Genomic DNA, 18,181 nt, shown 5'->3' with positions numbered 1-18,181 from the left:
AGACAGAAGCGGTTGTGGTGGCAGGTAGAGTAAGGATTTAACTTTTATCTTTTTCCTCCTCACATATGTAGATACTGCCACATACCCAAACATATTTCCTCTCCAACTATTCTCCCAATACAGTTAGAATTTTTCAGTGGGAAATTTTTTTAATGATAACATTATTTATAATTTTCTAAACATTGTTCACAGCTGAGTCACATGATGTGCTCTGATTACATATTCTGTTTCACTCAACTTTTTATTTGCCAGAGTTAATAATTGTCTTGTTTTCTTTTATGCCTATCTGTAATTTATCTGTATTTCAATCATAAATGTCTCTTTCAGAGATTATGTAAGTATTTTGTTTATGTGTGCACAGGCTTTGGTTAACCTACTAATTTCATTTTTTCCTTGAAGCAGTACTTTCTGGGGTCTTCTGTCCTCCTAATTCACTAGGAACTTGTTCTTTAGGTCTGTTATATTTCTGCTGTTCTGAGATTTCGCTTCACCCCTATCCTTTGACTTGTCTTTCTTTTGTGTCGGATCTTCTATTTCCTATGTCCTGTGTGTGCCTTCTGTGGTAAATTCCCTTGATTATCTTGCTGAGAAAAAGCATAGGAGGAAACTTATTAAGAAGTTTCATGACTTAGAATGTCTTTTTCTCTCATACTGTTTAACATTTTGGTTGGATATCTTCTGGGTTGCAATTTTTTTTTTCTTGAAATTTTGACATTATTGCTCTATTGTCTTCATTTTCCAGACTTACTGGTGAGAAGTCAAGTGCTGTTTGGATTACTGAACCTTTTTTGTTACCTACTCTTTGCCCCTGTGAAAAATTTTAGTATCTTTCATTATTTCCAGTTCTCTGAAATTTCACAATGATATGGCTTAGTGTGGGTCTTTTTCCATATATTTGTTGGATACACTGTCTGGAAACTCTTGCTCTTGATTCAGTTCTGGGAAATTTACTTGAATTATTTTATTCATTTTGGGGTGTATTTTGTATGATGTATGAAATTATTTGAAAATGTCTTTTTTGGTTTCTTTATGACTATGGAACTCATTCTCTGATATTTTTTACTTGTGAGAATTCTTTGTTGTTTTGCTTATGCTTTTTACTGATTTCATGGATGCAATGTCTTACTTTGCTGAGGATGTCATTTTTTTTTTCCCACTCTTTTTTGATGGGTTTTTTTTTTTCCCTGAGTTGCCTTGTTTCCTTTGAGTTCCTTTGTGTTCTGTTTTAGTTTATGTCTTTTGTCTAAGAGTTTCTTTTTTCAGATGTTTGATGATTCATGGGTGTCTGTTTATTTAATAGTTCAGTTCAGATCAGTTTAGTCGCTCAGTCGTGTCCGACTCTCCGCGACCCCATGAATCACAGCACGCCAGGCCTCCCTGTCCATCACCAACTCCCAGAGTTCACCCAAACTCATGTCCACAGAGTCGGTGATGCCATCCAGCCATCTCATTCTCTGTTGTCCCCTTCTCCCACCCCCAACCTTTCCTAGCATCAGAGTCTTTTCCAGTGAGTCAACTCGTCGCATGAGGTGGCCAAAGTATTGGAGTTTCAGCTTCAGCATCAGTCCTTCCAATGAACACTCAGGATTGATCTCCTTTAGAATGGACTGGTTGGATCTCCTTGCAGTCCAAGGGACTCTCAAAAGTCTTCTCCAACACCACAGTTCAAAAGCATCAGTTCTTCGGCGATCAGCTTTCTTCACAGTCCAACTCTCACATCCATACATGACCATGGGAAAAACCATAGCCTTGACTAGACGGACCTTTGTTGGCAAAGTAATGTCTCTGCTTTTTAATATACTATCAAGGTTGGTCATAACTTTCTTTCCAAGGAGTAAGCGTCTTTTAATTTCATGGCTGCAGTCAGCATCTGCGGTGATTTTGGAGCCCCCAAAAATAAAGTCTGACACTGTTTCCACTGTTTCCCCATCTATTTCCCATGAAGTGATGGGACCAGATGCCATGATCTTTGTTTTCTGAATATTGAGCTTCAAGCCAACCTTTTCACTCTCCTCTTTCACTTTCATCAAGAGGCTTTTGAGTTCCTCTTCACTTTCTGCCATAAGGGTAGTGTCATCTGCATATCTGAGGTTATTGATATTTCTCCCAGCAATCTTGATTCCAGCTTGTGCTTCTTCCAGCCCAGCATTCCTCATGATGTACTCTGCATATAAGTTAAATAAGCAAGGTGACAATATACAACCTTGACGTACACCTTTTCCTATTTGGAACCAGTCTGTTGTTCCATGTCCAGTTCTAACTGTTGCTTCCTGACCTGCATACAGGTTTCTCAAGAAGCAGGTCAGGTGGTCTGGGATTCCCATCTCTTTCAGAATGTTCCACAGTTTATTGTGATCCACACAGTCAAAGGCTTTGGCATAGTCAATGAAGCAGAAATAGATGTTTTTCTGGAACTCTCTTGCTTTCTCCATGATCCAGCGGATGTTGGCAATTTGATCTCTGGTGCCTCTGCCTTTTCTAAAACCTGCTTGAACATCTGGGAGTTCACGGTTTATATACTGCTGAAGCCTGGCTTGGAGAATTTTGAGCATGACTTTACTAGCGTGTGAGATGAGTGCAATTGTGTGGTAGTTTGAGCATTCTTTGGCATTGCCTTTCTTTGGGATTGGAATGAAGACTGACCTCTTCCAGTCCTGTGGCCACTGCTGAGTTTTCCAAATCTGCTGGCATATTGAGTTCAGCACTTTCACAGCATCATCTTTCAAGACTTAAGGAGGGTTAGTATCTCACTATTTAGTAAGTCAGTTTTCGCTTAATGCTTTTATGTTTATAGCTTATTCCTCACACCTTTACCTGGGTCAGGTGTCCCAGAGTTACGGATTCTAGCACTCCAGAGAATAACCTTCCAGGCTTTTGCCAGATGTGTGTATGTGTGTGTGAGTGTGTGTGCACATGCATGTGTTCGTGCATGTAAGAGACAGAGAGAGAGGGGGATGGACTGAGAATTAGAGTGTCTGTGTATGTGTGTGGGGGAGAACATGGGGTTTTCTCTAACTGGTTTTCATACAGACTTTTGAGTAGTCCTTCTCTTTTCATTCCACTTACAAACTAGTACTTGTCCCTCCAAATCATGAGCCTTCCTTCCTGGTTTATATCAAGTCAACACTGCTTTTAGACTCTACCATCTTCTGCCTTAGATTTCAATTGTCTGGTCTTTTACCATGCTTCCATCACTTTCCACTTCTGGAACTATCTTTTTCTTCATCACATTTTGTCTTTTTCCTTGTGGGTTTATGCTTTTTTTCCCCCTTAAACCTCTTTACCGTCATCTTAGTAGATTTCAGGAGAAAGTGGCTGGTATCAATACATCCTGTGTTAATTTTGCTGTGTTATCAATATAGTCAAAAGTGACCTTCTGTACACTGAAAATGTTTCATCTAGATTGTCTTACTCTTTATAGCTGCTTTAGTCTAACTCCTTTTGGTCATCAGAGTTCTGGAAATAAACTATTCTGTATGCACTGACTCCATATTCTAACACATTCCTTCTTTAACCTTATAAGACTGCTTGCTATGTATGCAGTCTCCTTAGTAACTCACTAAAGATCAGCCAGTCACCATATCCAAGTTTTATTCTTCAATTCTTATTTATTTTTAATCTGTCAAAATTGTCTTATTTTACTAACATATGGGGAGAAGGACTAGTTTTTTTTTGTGCTAGGGAATATGCTGATGAACCCTTAATTTTGCAGGGAAAACCCCTAGTAATTACTATTTAATAGAATAGAGTTTTAAAGATTAAATAAAATTGGCCTTTTTTCCATATATGTATATATGGGCTGATTCTTTTTTTGGGGGGAGGGGACCTATTTTTCTTATTGACTTCTAAAAGCTTTATGGATATTGCAATTATTAACCCTTTGGTATATATAAATATTTCTTTCTGGTTACTTGCTTGTTTTTAAATTTTATTTCTGTTATTTTTTGTTTTCCAAAACTTTAAAATAAGCATTATGTAGTTAAGTTTATCTTTCATGACAGTCTTTATTCATGTTGACAACCTTTTATTCATGTTGAGAAAGTTCTCTGTGAAAGTCTATACAGTAAAAGATTGTTTATGCAGGATTTGATCTATTCTAGATTAAGGGTATTTCTGAAGGTTAGTTAACCACAAAATGGCACATGATTAAATAAATTTTAATATAAATGAGGTATGGCATGTTATATGGGATATAAGGAATGGCAAGAAATGGCCAAATCTAACAAGTGTGTTTGTCTCAGAAAGCTTTTAATTTGATATAAAATTATCATGTAAGTAGTTGAAGAATGTTAAAGTCTGTTATTTTACTTTAAAACCCATTTTAAAAGTTCTTTGAAAAAAGGAGCCCTTCCTTCCTTCCCTTTTTTCTTCATTACACTCCTTCTTCCCCACCACCTCATTTTTTCTCACCCTTCTTAGCAACACACTATGTTGTATAATATTTATTAGTGGTGCATGCGTGCTCAGTTGCTAAGTTGTGTTGGACTCTTTGCAACTCCGTGGACTGTAGCCCGCCAGGCTCTTCAGTCCATGGGATTTCCCAGGCAAGAATACTGGAGTGGGTTGCCATTTCTGTCGCCAAGGGATCTTCCCAACCCAGGGATCAAACCCAGGTCTCCTGCAATGGGAGGTGAATTCTTTACCATTGAGCCACTGGGGAAGCCTATTTATTAGTGGTGCACCTAGGTATATATAAATAAGTGCATCTACACCTGAGTTTGATTCAATGAGTTACTTCTTTTTGTGAGGTTCTATTAATGATACACATTACATACATAAGTGTGAAAGTGAAAGTCGCTCAGTTGTGTCTGACTCTTTGTGACCCCATGGACTATACAATCCATGGAATTCTCCAGGCCAGAATAGTGGAGTGGGTAGCCTTTCCCTTCTCCAGGGGTTCTTCCCAACCCAGGGATGGAACCCAGGTTTCCTGCTTTGTAGGTGTATTCTTTACCAGCTGAGCCACAAGAGAAGCCCTTAAATAAGTGTACCTGCACATAAATATGATGACATAATAAGAGTTGCTTTTCTTTTTCTTTGGGGTTTAAATTTTAGCTTTTACAAGAAGCTGAAGAATGGAGAGAACAAGTGAATGAGTTTAATAAACAGAAAATAACATTTGAAGACTCCAAAGTACATTTGGAACAAGTTCTGTGTGATAAAGAAAATCAGATTAAGGTAAATGGCCCTGCTTGTTTAATGACTGAGTTAAGCTAGAACTTTATACTAATTGTGAAATATAAAAAGTTATGTTTTTAGCAGCTTTTATTTTGAGGAGATTTGAGGAGATGTACTTTTTGGCAAACATTACTAGTTGTATTGTGTTTTTATCCATGTTGCCAAATGTTCTTTGAAAACTTGTAGATTTATAGTACACATATTCCCTGTGTCCTTTTTTCTTCTCTCTTCTATTTTAGCCTAGATATTTGATGAAGAAAGACAAAGGATTTTGGATTTTGGCTTTTATCTTAAGATTGTCATCTTTTTTTGTTAATGAGAAGAGTTGGAAAGAATTTTATAAATTGGACAAATGAAGTTAAATGCCTTGAATATAAATATGAATATCTTTAATGCCTAGATTAACTGGTATATGTACTTTCACAGAGATGAATATTTTAAGTAAATCCAATTGCACTTTAACTCCAATAGGAATAAGATAATTGGTATTACTCTTAAGATTTATTGATTTTTTTCCTACTTCTTGTCTCTCCCTTCTACCAGTTTTTCCTGCCTACAGTTTTAAATCTTACATTTTTAAGCAGCAAACAGATACTCAAGTGTGAATATTAACCAATAACATGTACAACTAACATTCTGTCAACTGCACAGTGAAGTGGATGATGTCATCTTAAAAGCTATACATTTACACTATTTACTTCACTCCTAATGGCTGGATGGCATCACCGACTCGATGGACATGAGTTTGAGTGAACTCCGGGAGTTGGTGATAGACAGGGAGGCCTGGCGTGCTGTGATTCATGGGGTCGCAAAGAGTCGGACACGACTGAGTGACTGAACTGAACTGAAGGATGTTTTTGGGGCTTCCTCAGTGTCTCAACAGTAAAGAATCTACCTGCCAGTGCAGGAGACCTGGGCTCGATCCTTGGGTTGGGACAGTCCCCTGGAGGAGGGCATGGCAGCCCATTCCAGTATTCTTGCCTAGAGAATCCCATGGACAGAGGAGCCTCTTTAAGAAAATTCAGAAAGTACTGTAGCAAAACCTCTGATGTTCCAACTCAGTTTCTCTTTTATAATTTTTTTCTTTTTGTCAGTTGTGTCAGTTGATCTCCTCAGCTAGTTGTTTACTTGAATAAATTGAATCTGTGATATCTCTTTTTTCATATATCATGTACTTCACTTGGGGATTTGTTTGACTTCACACAAAATTTATTCTCGTGTTAATGACTACTCTTATTGTGGAAAGTGAGAAATACCATGTAAGAAATGTTTTATTACTGTATAGTCATATGATACATTTAGCAAAAATGGGCCATTACTAGGTATTATATTTATTTGATTTGGGCTTCCTTCCTAGCTCAGATGGTAAGGAATCCACCTGCAATGCAGGAGACCTGGGTTCGATCCCTGAGTTGGAAGATCACTAGAGAAACGAATGGCTACCTGCTCCAGTATTCTTGCCTGGAGAATTACAGTCCATGGGGTCACGAAGAGTCGGACCTGACTGAGCAACTGACACTTTCAGTTTTCACTTTTCTTATTTAAGAGTAACCAGTTGTTAGTTTTAACTTATAGGCCTAAATAGTAAATAAATGTTAGTTTTTGAGAGTATTTACATATTTTATGCTGGGTAGAGAGTAAGAGCTCGTGTACTTTTAACTATGTGGTTTGATTTTTAGACTACAGTTATCCATTCAGAGGTTGTAAAGCCAGCATAAAGCATTACCCTTTTTTTTTTCCCCTTTGGTAAATGTCAAGTCTCTGACAGAGCGCTTACGAAAGATGAAAGACTGGACTGCTGTCCTTGGTAAAAGACATTACAGATGATGATAACTTGGAATTGGAAATGAAGAGTGATTCAGAAAATGATGCGCACCTAGGTATTAAGTCATAACTCATCTTCTTTTACTGAAAATGGTGACTGGCTCTTATATATCCTTTTAGTGCCCCATGTGCTAATATAATACTCTTTATACACTTGTGCAATATTCTTTTCCTCTCTCACTGTCCCTTATGGTTGTTTCAGCTAGGATAGCTCCATTTCAGTAAATCTTTCTTCAGCGCCTCAGACTTTCAGCCTTCCTCGTCTCTGTTCTTTTTACGTGTTGTGCATTATAGCAGTCTTTGGCTTCCCAGGTGGCTCAGTGGTAGAGAATCTGCCTGCAATGTGGAGACCACCTGCAATGCAGGAGACACGTGTTTGATCTCTGGGTCAGGAAGATCCCCTGGAGAAGGAAATGGCAACCCACTCCAGTATTCTTGCCTGGGAAATCCCATGGACAGAGAAGGGCCTGGCGGGCTACAGTCCAAGGGGTCACATGAGTTGGACATGACTTAGCGACTAAACCACCACCATGACCACAGTCTTCATACTGCATCATAATTCTTTCCGTGCCTGTTTTCCCCTGTACTGTAAGCTGATCAAATGGATGGGTGAGTAGTTGGAAAATTGAGTGTTATATAAATGAATGCCTTGCTGCTGCTGCTGCTGCTAAGTCACTTCAGTCGTGTCCGACTCTGTGTGACCCCATAGACGGCAGCCCGCCAGGCTCCCCCGTCCCTGGGATTCTCCAGACAAGAACACTGGAGTGGGTTGCCATTTCCTTCTCCAATGTGTGAAAGTGAAAAGTGAAAGTGAAGTCCTCGGTCGTGTCCGATCCTTAGCGACCCCACGGACTGCAGCCTACCAGGCTCCTCCATCCATGGGATTTTCTAGGCAAGAGTACTGGAGTGGCTTGCCATTGCCTTCTCCGAAATGAATGCCTTAGGATGCATTTTTTCAGATGGTTCATATGGTGACAGTACTTTAATTTTGACCATCCCAAAATCTATTGCCATTGCTGGTTGCAGTATGAAAACTCTGCAAAAGTTTAGGTTCCCTATAGCCACTTAGTGTATTTTCAGATCAGTTCTTTTGACTTTAAAAAAGAACATCTTGTTTTCATATATAGACTCACAGAAAATTGTAAGAACAGTACAAAGAAGTCTGAGGTATCTTCATTGAGTTTCCCCCAATGATAGTTTCTCTGACTTTTGTAACCTTTCTCTTCTCTCTCCCTCCATCCTCTATATCAGTAAAAAATGTGTTAAGGAGAAAGTTTGATTTTTTTAAAGATTTTCTTTGATGATAACATTAATATCTTGGAAGACAAGTATACTCCAAAGTAAAGACATATAATTCTGTTTGAACTTTTTTACTTCTGCTTTATCTTGTAAGAAATAATTATTTTCTAATAAGAAAACTCATGCTTAATGTTATTTTAATTTGGAATATAATTCTGCTCATATTTTGTCTGAGAATAATTGAAACTGTGGGCTAGATTTAGGTGATTACCAAATGCTTATTTTAACTCTGTTTTTGGAGTTAGTGGTGAAGAACCGTGTTACATGATACTGTGATAATTCCATTGCTTTTTTTGTTTAGCTTCCCGGGAGCAGGTCTGAGCCATTGTGCCTTATGTTAAATTCTTTATTGTAGCAAGGGATTATAAAGCCCTAGTTGAGTGAACTAATAAAATCATTTGGCTGTCTGTTGTGGCATTGTACTGTTTATCAAGTTATTATGTTTTTGTTTTTCACTATAGATAATCCACCAAAAGGAGCTTTGAAGAAACTGATTCATGCTGCTAAGGTTTGCATTACTACATAAGAATATAGAGAAACAAATAAAGCATGGGTTAAATCCATATATCCTAGTAACTGTTTTAAATGTCCATTTTATATTTACCATATAAGTGATAGAAGTTTTAGAAGTGATCACAATTTTCTTCAGTTGCTTTTTAATTTTTTTATGGTAACTAGAAATTCATATTGTTAGCTTTTAGAATTCATTGTGATAAAAATTTTCAAGGTGTGCACTCATTTCTTTGGATTAAGGACTGTATTAAGAATGTCTACTACATATTTTCCCATACTTTCCTCTTTGAGTGTTCTTCATTCTCTGGTCTCAGTGTTTTCTAATATTCTGTTGCCACATATCTTATCTTGAGAAGTAGGTACTAGATTCATTGTCTTGTGGTTTATCCCTATTCTCTTTCATCCTAGTAGTGGTATCCTGATCTTTATTGATCTATGTGAAGTTTCAGTAATGTAGTTTGAAGGTTGCTTTGATCAAAATTTATGTGCTGAAAGCAAACAGCTGCTGTTCAAGCATTAGTCACTGACTTCTTTATTCCTGTTTTGAGATTTACATGTGTTGATGACTTTGCTAACTTTCTAAGATGGAAACTCCATTGTTGGCTTGTGTAGTCTGGGCAGTAATTTCATTGGTGTGTAAAAGAGCTTCAAAGGATTAGGATGGTATATTGAGATTTTTGTTTGTTTTGGTATAATTGTTTAATGTTGCTTTTTTTCTTCTCCTTCTCTCATTCTTTGAAGTTAAGAGCTTCTTTAAAAACCCTAGAAGGAGAAAGAAACCAAATTTACACTCAATTATCTGAAGTTGATAAAACAAAAGAAGAGCTTACAGGTAGATAATCTATAGACTTACAAAGTTTCTCTAAATAAATACGTCTCCTTATAGAGAATAGAACATTAATTGAATCAATTATGGGGAGATACAATTTGATTTTTTACTTTTGTTTGTTATTTGAAAAGTTAGTCTGAGTTTTTATTGTTGGTAAAGCCATATTGTTTCCTCCATATTTATATAAAATTAATGGCATTATTTAAAAAAAACATGTAAAACTGTACTTTCAATTTCAGTGTAAAAATATTTGGTATGGTTTTAGTTGTTTAAAAGTGGCAAATTAAAACTTAATTTAAAAAAATCTTGTTAATTGCAAATTTGATTTTTAGTAGTGGTACTTCTATATTTCATATATCTTTTTATGGTGCAGTTTTTTCCTCTAATGTCCTTGCATAGTATATTAACATATATGGGAATGATGTTAGACCTGTAGAACTGATGTTTTTTTTCGTTGAAAAGATATTTTTTAATTTTGCTGAAAACATTTTTTTTCCTAAAGTGAACAAATACTGTTATGTTCCAAAATTTTAAAAGTTGATGTAAGTAACATTCCATTCTTTCAGCATAACTGTAAGCATAAAAAAATGATGGAAGGACATTCTCAAATGTCAGCCATGATTCTCTTTGAATATGGGATCATGGACAGATTTCTGTTTTTACTTATCTATATTTTCAAAAATTTCTAAAATAAGTAAACTGTGTTTATAATAAGACATTTTTTTAAAAGGTTGAACCACCAAAGATACAGATTATTTAAAAAATTATCATTGCCCTATTCACATGGTACTGGTAGTTGGGTTATTTTTGAATTTTGAAAAACGTTAATGTTAACTTAAAGTTTTGCTAATGTATAGTACTAAAAGCCATGGGAGATTTATAAGAGGAAAAGATATGGAGCCTCCTTTCAAGGAAGCCCTGTTTTAGTACATTAACAGGCTCTCAGTGAGGAACTGTAGGAAGTGCTAGGAAAGTAAGGAATTTGCTCACCAGTTACCCCATCACGTAATATGGTGTCTTGGCAAACTACTATTTTTCTAAAACTAGTATTTGGAGACTTTGTGTCCCTTCTTGCAAATCTTTCTTATTTTAGGGAGTCATGAAAGATAAATTTCTATAATTGATCTTCTATTCAGAACAGAAAGGTTTTCTTCTGAATTGTTTCTCCTCTGACCCTTCCGTTTTTGGTAATCATTTACAGTGCTATTTTAAGATACAGAAGATTTGAAACAAAATAGTTAAGGTAGAAGTGAAAAAATATAATGAAGTTTAAAGTGTTCGTTTAATTTTTTTTTAAATAGAGATGATCCAATTTTAAAAGAAGTAATATCCAACATGAATGTCAGTTAAGTGACTTAACAATGGCTTGTTAAAAATTGTTAAGATGATGTGGCAATGGCTTAAGGCCAAAGGTCAACAAACGTTACTGATCTAGATTTAAAAATTTCTTGGAAAGACAGATGTGGAAAATTTATTGCACATTTAATCATTTAATGTAAAGGTATTAAACTATCTTTTTGGTGTGTATATTTAATTAGTACATGTTTTAGAATAATTATATAACATTACGTAAATCAACAAAATTCTAGTGATTGTTAGTGTGATTTTGGAATTGTCCTGTTTAGGCAGAGTGAGTTTTGCCTTGTTTCAAGATTTGTGGTATGGTCGTGATTCATACACATTTTTTGGGGAGATGTCACCTTAGTCTTAGAGGAGTTGAATTATGTTGAAAGAGAAATAATTTATCTAATTAGTGCATCCACTAATTATTTTATAATAATTAATTAGAATTGTTTATTTTAATTTTCATTGATGATTCTTTTAGGTTGATACAAAGCTAAAGTTGGTATTTTCCTTTCCAGTCTTGATCTGGTATAAGCCAGCAGGCCTTTGGGGCATTCATTATCAGAAGATCCAAATTTCTGGCTTGATTTTTAACGTATATAAAATTTTGGCTTAAAAAGAGGCTGGATAGAAGTATTAATTGGCAAACTTTTTACTAGGGAAAAAAAGATGCATTATTAATCATGTGGGAGAGGTTCACAGAAAATATTAAGCTAAAGTATTTGCCTTCAAAATCCTTATCACCAAAACTTTGAGAATTTTAGTGACTTTTGTCTCCTAGACTGAAAATTAGATGCTAAAATTAGAGTACTGAGGTTTTAGAATTTTTTTTAGGAAATCCTTAAATAATAAAAAAATTATAATAATTTATATAGCTCTTTAACATGTTAAAAAGTGTTTAGTCAAACAAAATATCGATTTTCTGTCGGAAAGAATTTATTAATAATTAGTTTTCATAATTTTTATTTTTATAAAATATTAACGTGTAGTTAAAAATATTTGTTCCTTTAATTGTGATTTAAAATTTTTTTCTGTAGAGTGTATTAAAAATCTCCAGACTGAACAAGCATCTTTACAGTCAGAAAATACACAGTTCGAAAGTGAAACTCAAAAACTTCAGCAGAAGCTTAAAGTAATGACTGAACTATATCAAGAAAATGAAATGATACTTCACAGGTAATAAATTATGTTGGTCACTCCATTGAGTGGCAAATAAAATAGCTTAAAAATGTTTTGCATTCAGCTTATGTGATTATTTAGGCTTCCCTTGTGGCTCAGCTGGTAAAGAATCCACCTGCAATGAGGGAGACTTGGGTTTGATCCCTGGGTTGGGAAGATCCCCTGGAGAAGGGGAAAGGCTACCCACTCCAGTATTTTGGCCTAGAGAATTCCATGGACTGTATAGTCCATGGGGTCACAGAGTCGGATATGACTGAGCGACTTTCACTTTCACTATGTGGTTACTCAAAGTTCTTAATTTATGATTGGGTTGCATTTCATCAGTTTATTTAAGAAAGTTATTTGATTTTGAAACATTTTTTCTTCAATGATAAAAGTATAAATGATAATGGTGAACTCTAAAGCTTCTGTATTAGTAGTACTGCGTTGGATAAGGTGCTTTACAATTTGAGTCTATAATATTAAATTCCACAGGTACATTTGTATTTTTCTTACATGTGATGTTATTATTGATACTTTCAGGTTGCTTTATGGGAAGCAGTAGAATAAATCACCAGTTGTGATATAATTAAAAATATACCATTGATTATTTTATGACATACAATAACAAATAAAACACTTTTTGTTTTAAGGAAATTGACAGTGGAGGAAAATTACCGGTTAGAGAAAGAGGAGAAACTTTCCAAAGCTGATGAAAAGATCAGCCATGCAGCTGAAGAGCTGGAGACCTATAGGTATGAATATATTTCACCCTTTTCTTTTTGAGGTAGGAAGGGTATCCATGCAAAAGCCCAAAAGCAGAAAAAAATAATAGAGCAATCAAAAAAAATCCCCCATAATTTTATTATTTTTCATTTAGATGTCTTGCTCTTATGCGATTATACAGAAAATATAAAAAGGAAAAAAAGTTTTTCTTTATTCTGTGTAATTCAAAATCTCTTAGATTAGTTGGATTTGAATATGGACAATCTTATATTTTGTTAAAGTTAAGAACTTTATGAATGTGACTAATTTTAAGGTGTTTCCTCTTTGGTTCACATGGAGAAGAATGTATATAATATTAATCAATTTGAGAAGTATGCTGCAAAAAGAAGAATAAGCCTTAATTAAAGTTATGAAGAAGTGTTTATAAGACCATAAATCTAGTTTTTACCTTAGCTCAATCCTTACTGAAATAATCGATCCTAAAATAATAGAAAAAACCTAGAGAAAATAAGTGACAAGATTCAGCAGTACTCCAAATAGTTGTGATACTTCATTTTACATTAGGAAGAGCAAGCTTGAATTTTATCCAAAAGAAATTTTTAGTCTTAAAAGGTCTTTTTATAGTCTTATGAACTTTAGGTATTTTTAGTCTTTTAAAGGTAATAGCATTTTCTTTCTCACAGATCTTTAATTTCCTAGAGTTCTCTTGAGACTATAGACATCTGAATACATCTCCCAATATGCTTCTTAAAAATGAAAATGAGTCAGTATTCCATCTAAATCTTTTCATGATTTTTGTTTTAGGTAAACTCAAGTAGTAGTATTCCTAAAGCTTCCCTAATGTTTAAATTATATCAGGAAAAAAATATGCTTTAGAACCTTGCGACTAAACCAGCACCACCAAAGGTGTTGAACTTGTGGAGTTCTAGCATTACATGAAACAAAGCAGTCTAGGTGTTAATTAATATTTTCAGTAGAGATAGTATGTTCTGTCATTTCTTAGTTTATGTTAAGAGTAAAATGATTGTTTGTTCTTTATAGAAAGCGAGCCAAAGATCTAGAAGAAGAGTTGGAGAGAACTATTCATTCTTATCAAGGACAGGTATGTGTGTGTGTGTGTGTGTGTATGTGTAACTTAAAACGGTGGTGATTTGTTTGAATTCGTATCTGTTTTGATACAGGAATATAGTTAGTCTCCTGAGGTTTTGCATGTGGTGGCGGAACATTTCTAGGGAGCAAAGATTCTGGGACAACAGACATTGTTTAAAGTTGCTATGTGAACTACTGCTGATTTGGGAATTTGAGTTGCATAAATAAATAAACATATATCAGCATTAGGGTCTTTTATATATCTATATCTATATATATAACCAGTCTGGCTAGTTGTCTCTTAATTGGTACCTCCTATTGCAATTGATTATTGTATAAAACAGAAATGTACTAGACAAAAATTTCAGTTGTCTTTACATTGTTATTGTTTTAGAAGTATAATAGAGTAGATCATATGTATATGAAAATTTTCTTTAAAATAATACTTGCTGACTTTTTAGAGATGATTGAGTTATTTTCGAATTTATGAGTTTTGTATTAAATCATAGTGGTAGATATGAATGTTTTTTACAGAAAAAAATAGTTATTAGTAGTATTTTAATGACTTTTCTTTTTCAGATTATTTCTCATGAGAAAAAAGCATATGATAATTGGGTAAGTATTAAATTTTCTTAGACTTTTTTGTCAAATTGTTCTTTTTCCTAATTTAGATGAGCAGTGTAAAGGTACACTTTCACAACTGAGAAAAAAAGGTAGTGTTTAAAGAAGTTAGTTTCTTTTAATTTCACCAGTAGTGAAATTACATCCCTATGAACTAAATACTTTGTTATGATACAGTTATTCACAAAATCTGATTTTTCCTTCTCTGCTTTTAGCACATCTTTGCAAGGAGCTTTACTCTTTGGGGCTTATACTCTGGGGGAGGTGAGGCAACGTTCATGGACTTGTTTCAGCAGTGGATTGCCAGCTAATTACTTGTGGACAAATTTTTAAAATTCTCTGGGCTTGTTTACTCATCTGTAAAACAATGGGACTAGCTGAAGTAATAATCTAAAGCCCATCCTAGTTCTAAAAGTTATATTAATATAATTCATGTATCTGATTCTCTGATTTTTAATTACTTGCTACATAGTAAGAAAAAGACCATCATGAGAAATGACATGTCAGTGCTTTGGAGGAACTGTATGAAGAAGTGATAACTATTTAGATTTTGAGTAATGATCAGGATGGTCTCTCTAACATGAAGAACCATTGTTAACAGCTGGACTTTGAAAGACTTGCCCCTCAAAGTCTTCAAGGGGAAGCGATTTGCACAGTAGGTGAATATGGGGTCTGGAGTCAGCTTGCTTTAGTTGATATCCTGGCTCTATCACCTATTACCCTTTCCTTACCTAAAGACAGAGATATTATTAGTATCTATTTCACAGTTATTGTGATGACATTAAATAAGATAATTCTGATAGCCAAGTACCTGACATATAGTAGGGATTCAGTAAAGGTTAACTGTTAAATTATCACTGTTGTACTGAAGCTTGGAAGGTATTTTTATTTTTAGGCATGGATGTTTCTTGGAATGGAGATTTCAGCTTAGAGTAAGAAATTAGATAAGTTGAATATCAGGATCCTTCCCAATTTTGAACTTTTATATGCTTCTCTAATGAGGGTTCAAGTGAAGATTTGTTAATGAAATAATACGCTGGTCTTGAAAATGAATTTAGTCTTCTTCACATTTAGTCTTCTTCACCCCTTTCTAAATGCTCAGATGCAAATTATTTTTTAAAGATGGAGAGGAACTGATGTTTATTAGTATTGCATATATTCTAGGCACTGTATTCAAAGGCATTTTACATATATTACTCACTCAGTCCACACAATAACTGTAATTCAGGTCTTCCTGATGAGGAAACAGCCCTAGGTCACATGATTAGAGAGTTAATATTGGAGACTGAAACATTGACCTTTTAGATTCTAAGTCTTATACATTTTTTTTTTAGATTCCAAGTCTTATACTTTTTCTTTTCAATACATTGAAATTCTTGTTTAGTAAATAATGACGTTGACCTTAAATTAAAACATGCAGAAAATATGCTGCTCATGTCTCAAACTAAAAAGATATTTTATAAAAATAATATATACTGATTGAACAAAAATTTATACCATGTAGAAAAGTACAAAGAAGTAATCAACAGTAGTACTTTAATTTATTCCATGCTGTTATAGATACATTGAGACATAAAGCACATATATATGTTTAAAAAAACAAGATCATATATTAATGTTAATATATCAGATGTTTTTATGAAGTTTTATATTTTCTATGAAGTTTTTCATTTTATAAACTTTTAGTTTGTTTCCACTATTTTACTGTAATAAACAATTTCTTAATTTTAGGTGTTACTTTCTCAGTTGAGCATTTCTTTGCTCCATCCTGTTAGACTTATCTTCCTTTAAATTGTCATGTTTTTTTTTTTGTATCCTGTGGCAAGTACTGTGGTGATTTGTATTTGTTCTTACCACAGATTTAAGCTTATAGGGACTGTTTTGTTTTCCTTCTTAACACCTGTACCTAATAGAATCTTTTTTGCATATTGTAAGTGTTCAATATCTGAATATAAATGTTTTAGAATACAGTATGGTTGGTTATTTACTAAAATTACAGTTTTTTGCTAACTTCTGGGTGTAAATTTTTCAAGTGTGAATCAGTGTCATCAGTCTAGTTTTATATTTCATTGTTGTAGGTATATCTTTAGTATATACTATACTATGATTGGAGTAGAAATTACTTTTGACTTAACTACACATTTTTGTGCCATATTTTCAAGAGTAAATATGTTACACATTAGCAAACATTTAGAAATGATTTTAGTTCTCCATCATTAAAAGTTAAATGGATTGGTATTTTAACAAAAATTGTTACAGTGGTATTCTTTTTTGTTAGTACAAAATTGATTATATAATTCAGAAAAAGATTTACACCTGGGATCTTTTTGATATTGAGTGCTAACATATGGTTAAGCTATATTTTTAGTGAATATTTGCCCAGTTAAAGTCAATTCTAAGGTACAGTTCAAAATTATAGACTGAGTTAATTTTTGGTGACTGTCACATTTGCTCTAGTGAACTGCATTAATCTGGCAGGTGTGATGTTCCACAGTCTGCTGTTTCTACTCTGGAGAGTCCACAGAATAACAGGGAAACATGTAGTATTCTATGCAAGCTTAATTTTACCCACAGCTATTTGGGTTTATTGCATATTCTTGATATAAGCTTTTTTTTCTTGTAATATATGTGTCGGTACTCTGATTTTTATTAAAAGAAAATGTCTCTAAATGTAAAAGACTAAGGAATGTATCTCTACAGTGCTGTGTACTTAATAAACATGCGGCATGCTTTGATTATATTCAGCCATTTTAAAAAATGGCCTTTACCAGCATTTTTAGACCTTTATGGTTTCACAGAATTACAGTGATTTCTTTCCAGAGATACTTACTTTGTTCCACTGCCAATGCTGCCACGCATAATAGTTGAGTCTCCATTCCTAAGCTTGGGTCCTCTTCCATTGCTCTTGTCATGTTATTTGGATATTTACAACACCAAGTATTTCTAATACTAGCCTTCACATCTAGCTGAAAGCATTTCTTGGCAAGTACATGATTAAACTCCAGCCTTAGGCTCATCTGGTTGTATGAAACTCATTCCTTTTTGATATAATTTTCTAAATTAAAATTTTTTTACATTGAGTTTACTGAAATGCATACTTACATACTTAAGTGATTGTGATATCTGTATGCAATTATTGATATATTTATGTACGCTTATATTTCATGTTTTCATAAATTTATTTTAAAAATATATTATTTTCCTTAAGTTGGCAGCTCGGACTGCTGAAAGAAACCTCAATGATTTAAGGAAGGAAAATGCTCACAACAGACAAAAGTAAGTATCTTAGTGGGAATACTTTAAAAACTTTGCTTATGACTTGTATTCTTAGTTGTCATTTTATTAGTTAGTATCTTTATAAGGATAAACAGACTTTCAGTGACCCAACATATCTACTAGTAAACTATACCTTAGTTCTATTAGAGTTTACTAGATTTTTTGTTTGAAACACTTGTCTTAGAGGTTACTATAACAGAAAGAAACTTTTCATAGATTTTTTTGTAAAAAGTATAGCTTAAAAAGATTTTTGTTTAAACCAGGGTAGGTAGAAGGAGATCATAAGAGATGGAGATAGAAAGGATAAATCTCTTTGACATGGTA

The 18,181-nt window shown here is 34.1% G+C and overlaps 1 protein-coding gene across 1 annotated transcript in view; it reads left to right on the top strand.

Annotated features, from left to right (window-relative positions):
* MIA2 (MIA SH3 domain ER export factor 2) overlaps positions 1–18,181 on the top strand; it is an 86,620-nt gene that overhangs the window by 47,351 nt on the left and 21,088 nt on the right. Inside the window, 10 exon segments of the mRNA XM_055418290.2 lie at positions 5,056–5,178; positions 6,937–6,987; positions 6,989–7,058; positions 8,763–8,809; positions 9,556–9,646; positions 12,025–12,163; positions 12,799–12,900; positions 13,913–13,973; positions 14,540–14,575; positions 17,790–17,857. Of these exon segments, the coding sequence (XP_055274265.2) occupies positions 5,056–5,178; positions 6,937–6,987; positions 6,989–7,058; positions 8,763–8,809; positions 9,556–9,646; positions 12,025–12,163; positions 12,799–12,900; positions 13,913–13,973; positions 14,540–14,575; positions 17,790–17,857 (788 nt within the window).

This window comes from Moschus berezovskii, chromosome 21 (genome assembly GCF_049115385.1).
Source record: "Moschus berezovskii isolate FMDL1 chromosome 21, NW_MosBer_1.0, whole genome shotgun sequence".
NCBI classification, from domain to species: Eukaryota; Metazoa; Chordata; class Mammalia; order Artiodactyla; family Moschidae; genus Moschus; species Moschus berezovskii.
The sequence above is the reverse complement of the archived record's forward strand: the minus strand, read 5'-3'. Positions and strand labels throughout refer to the sequence as shown.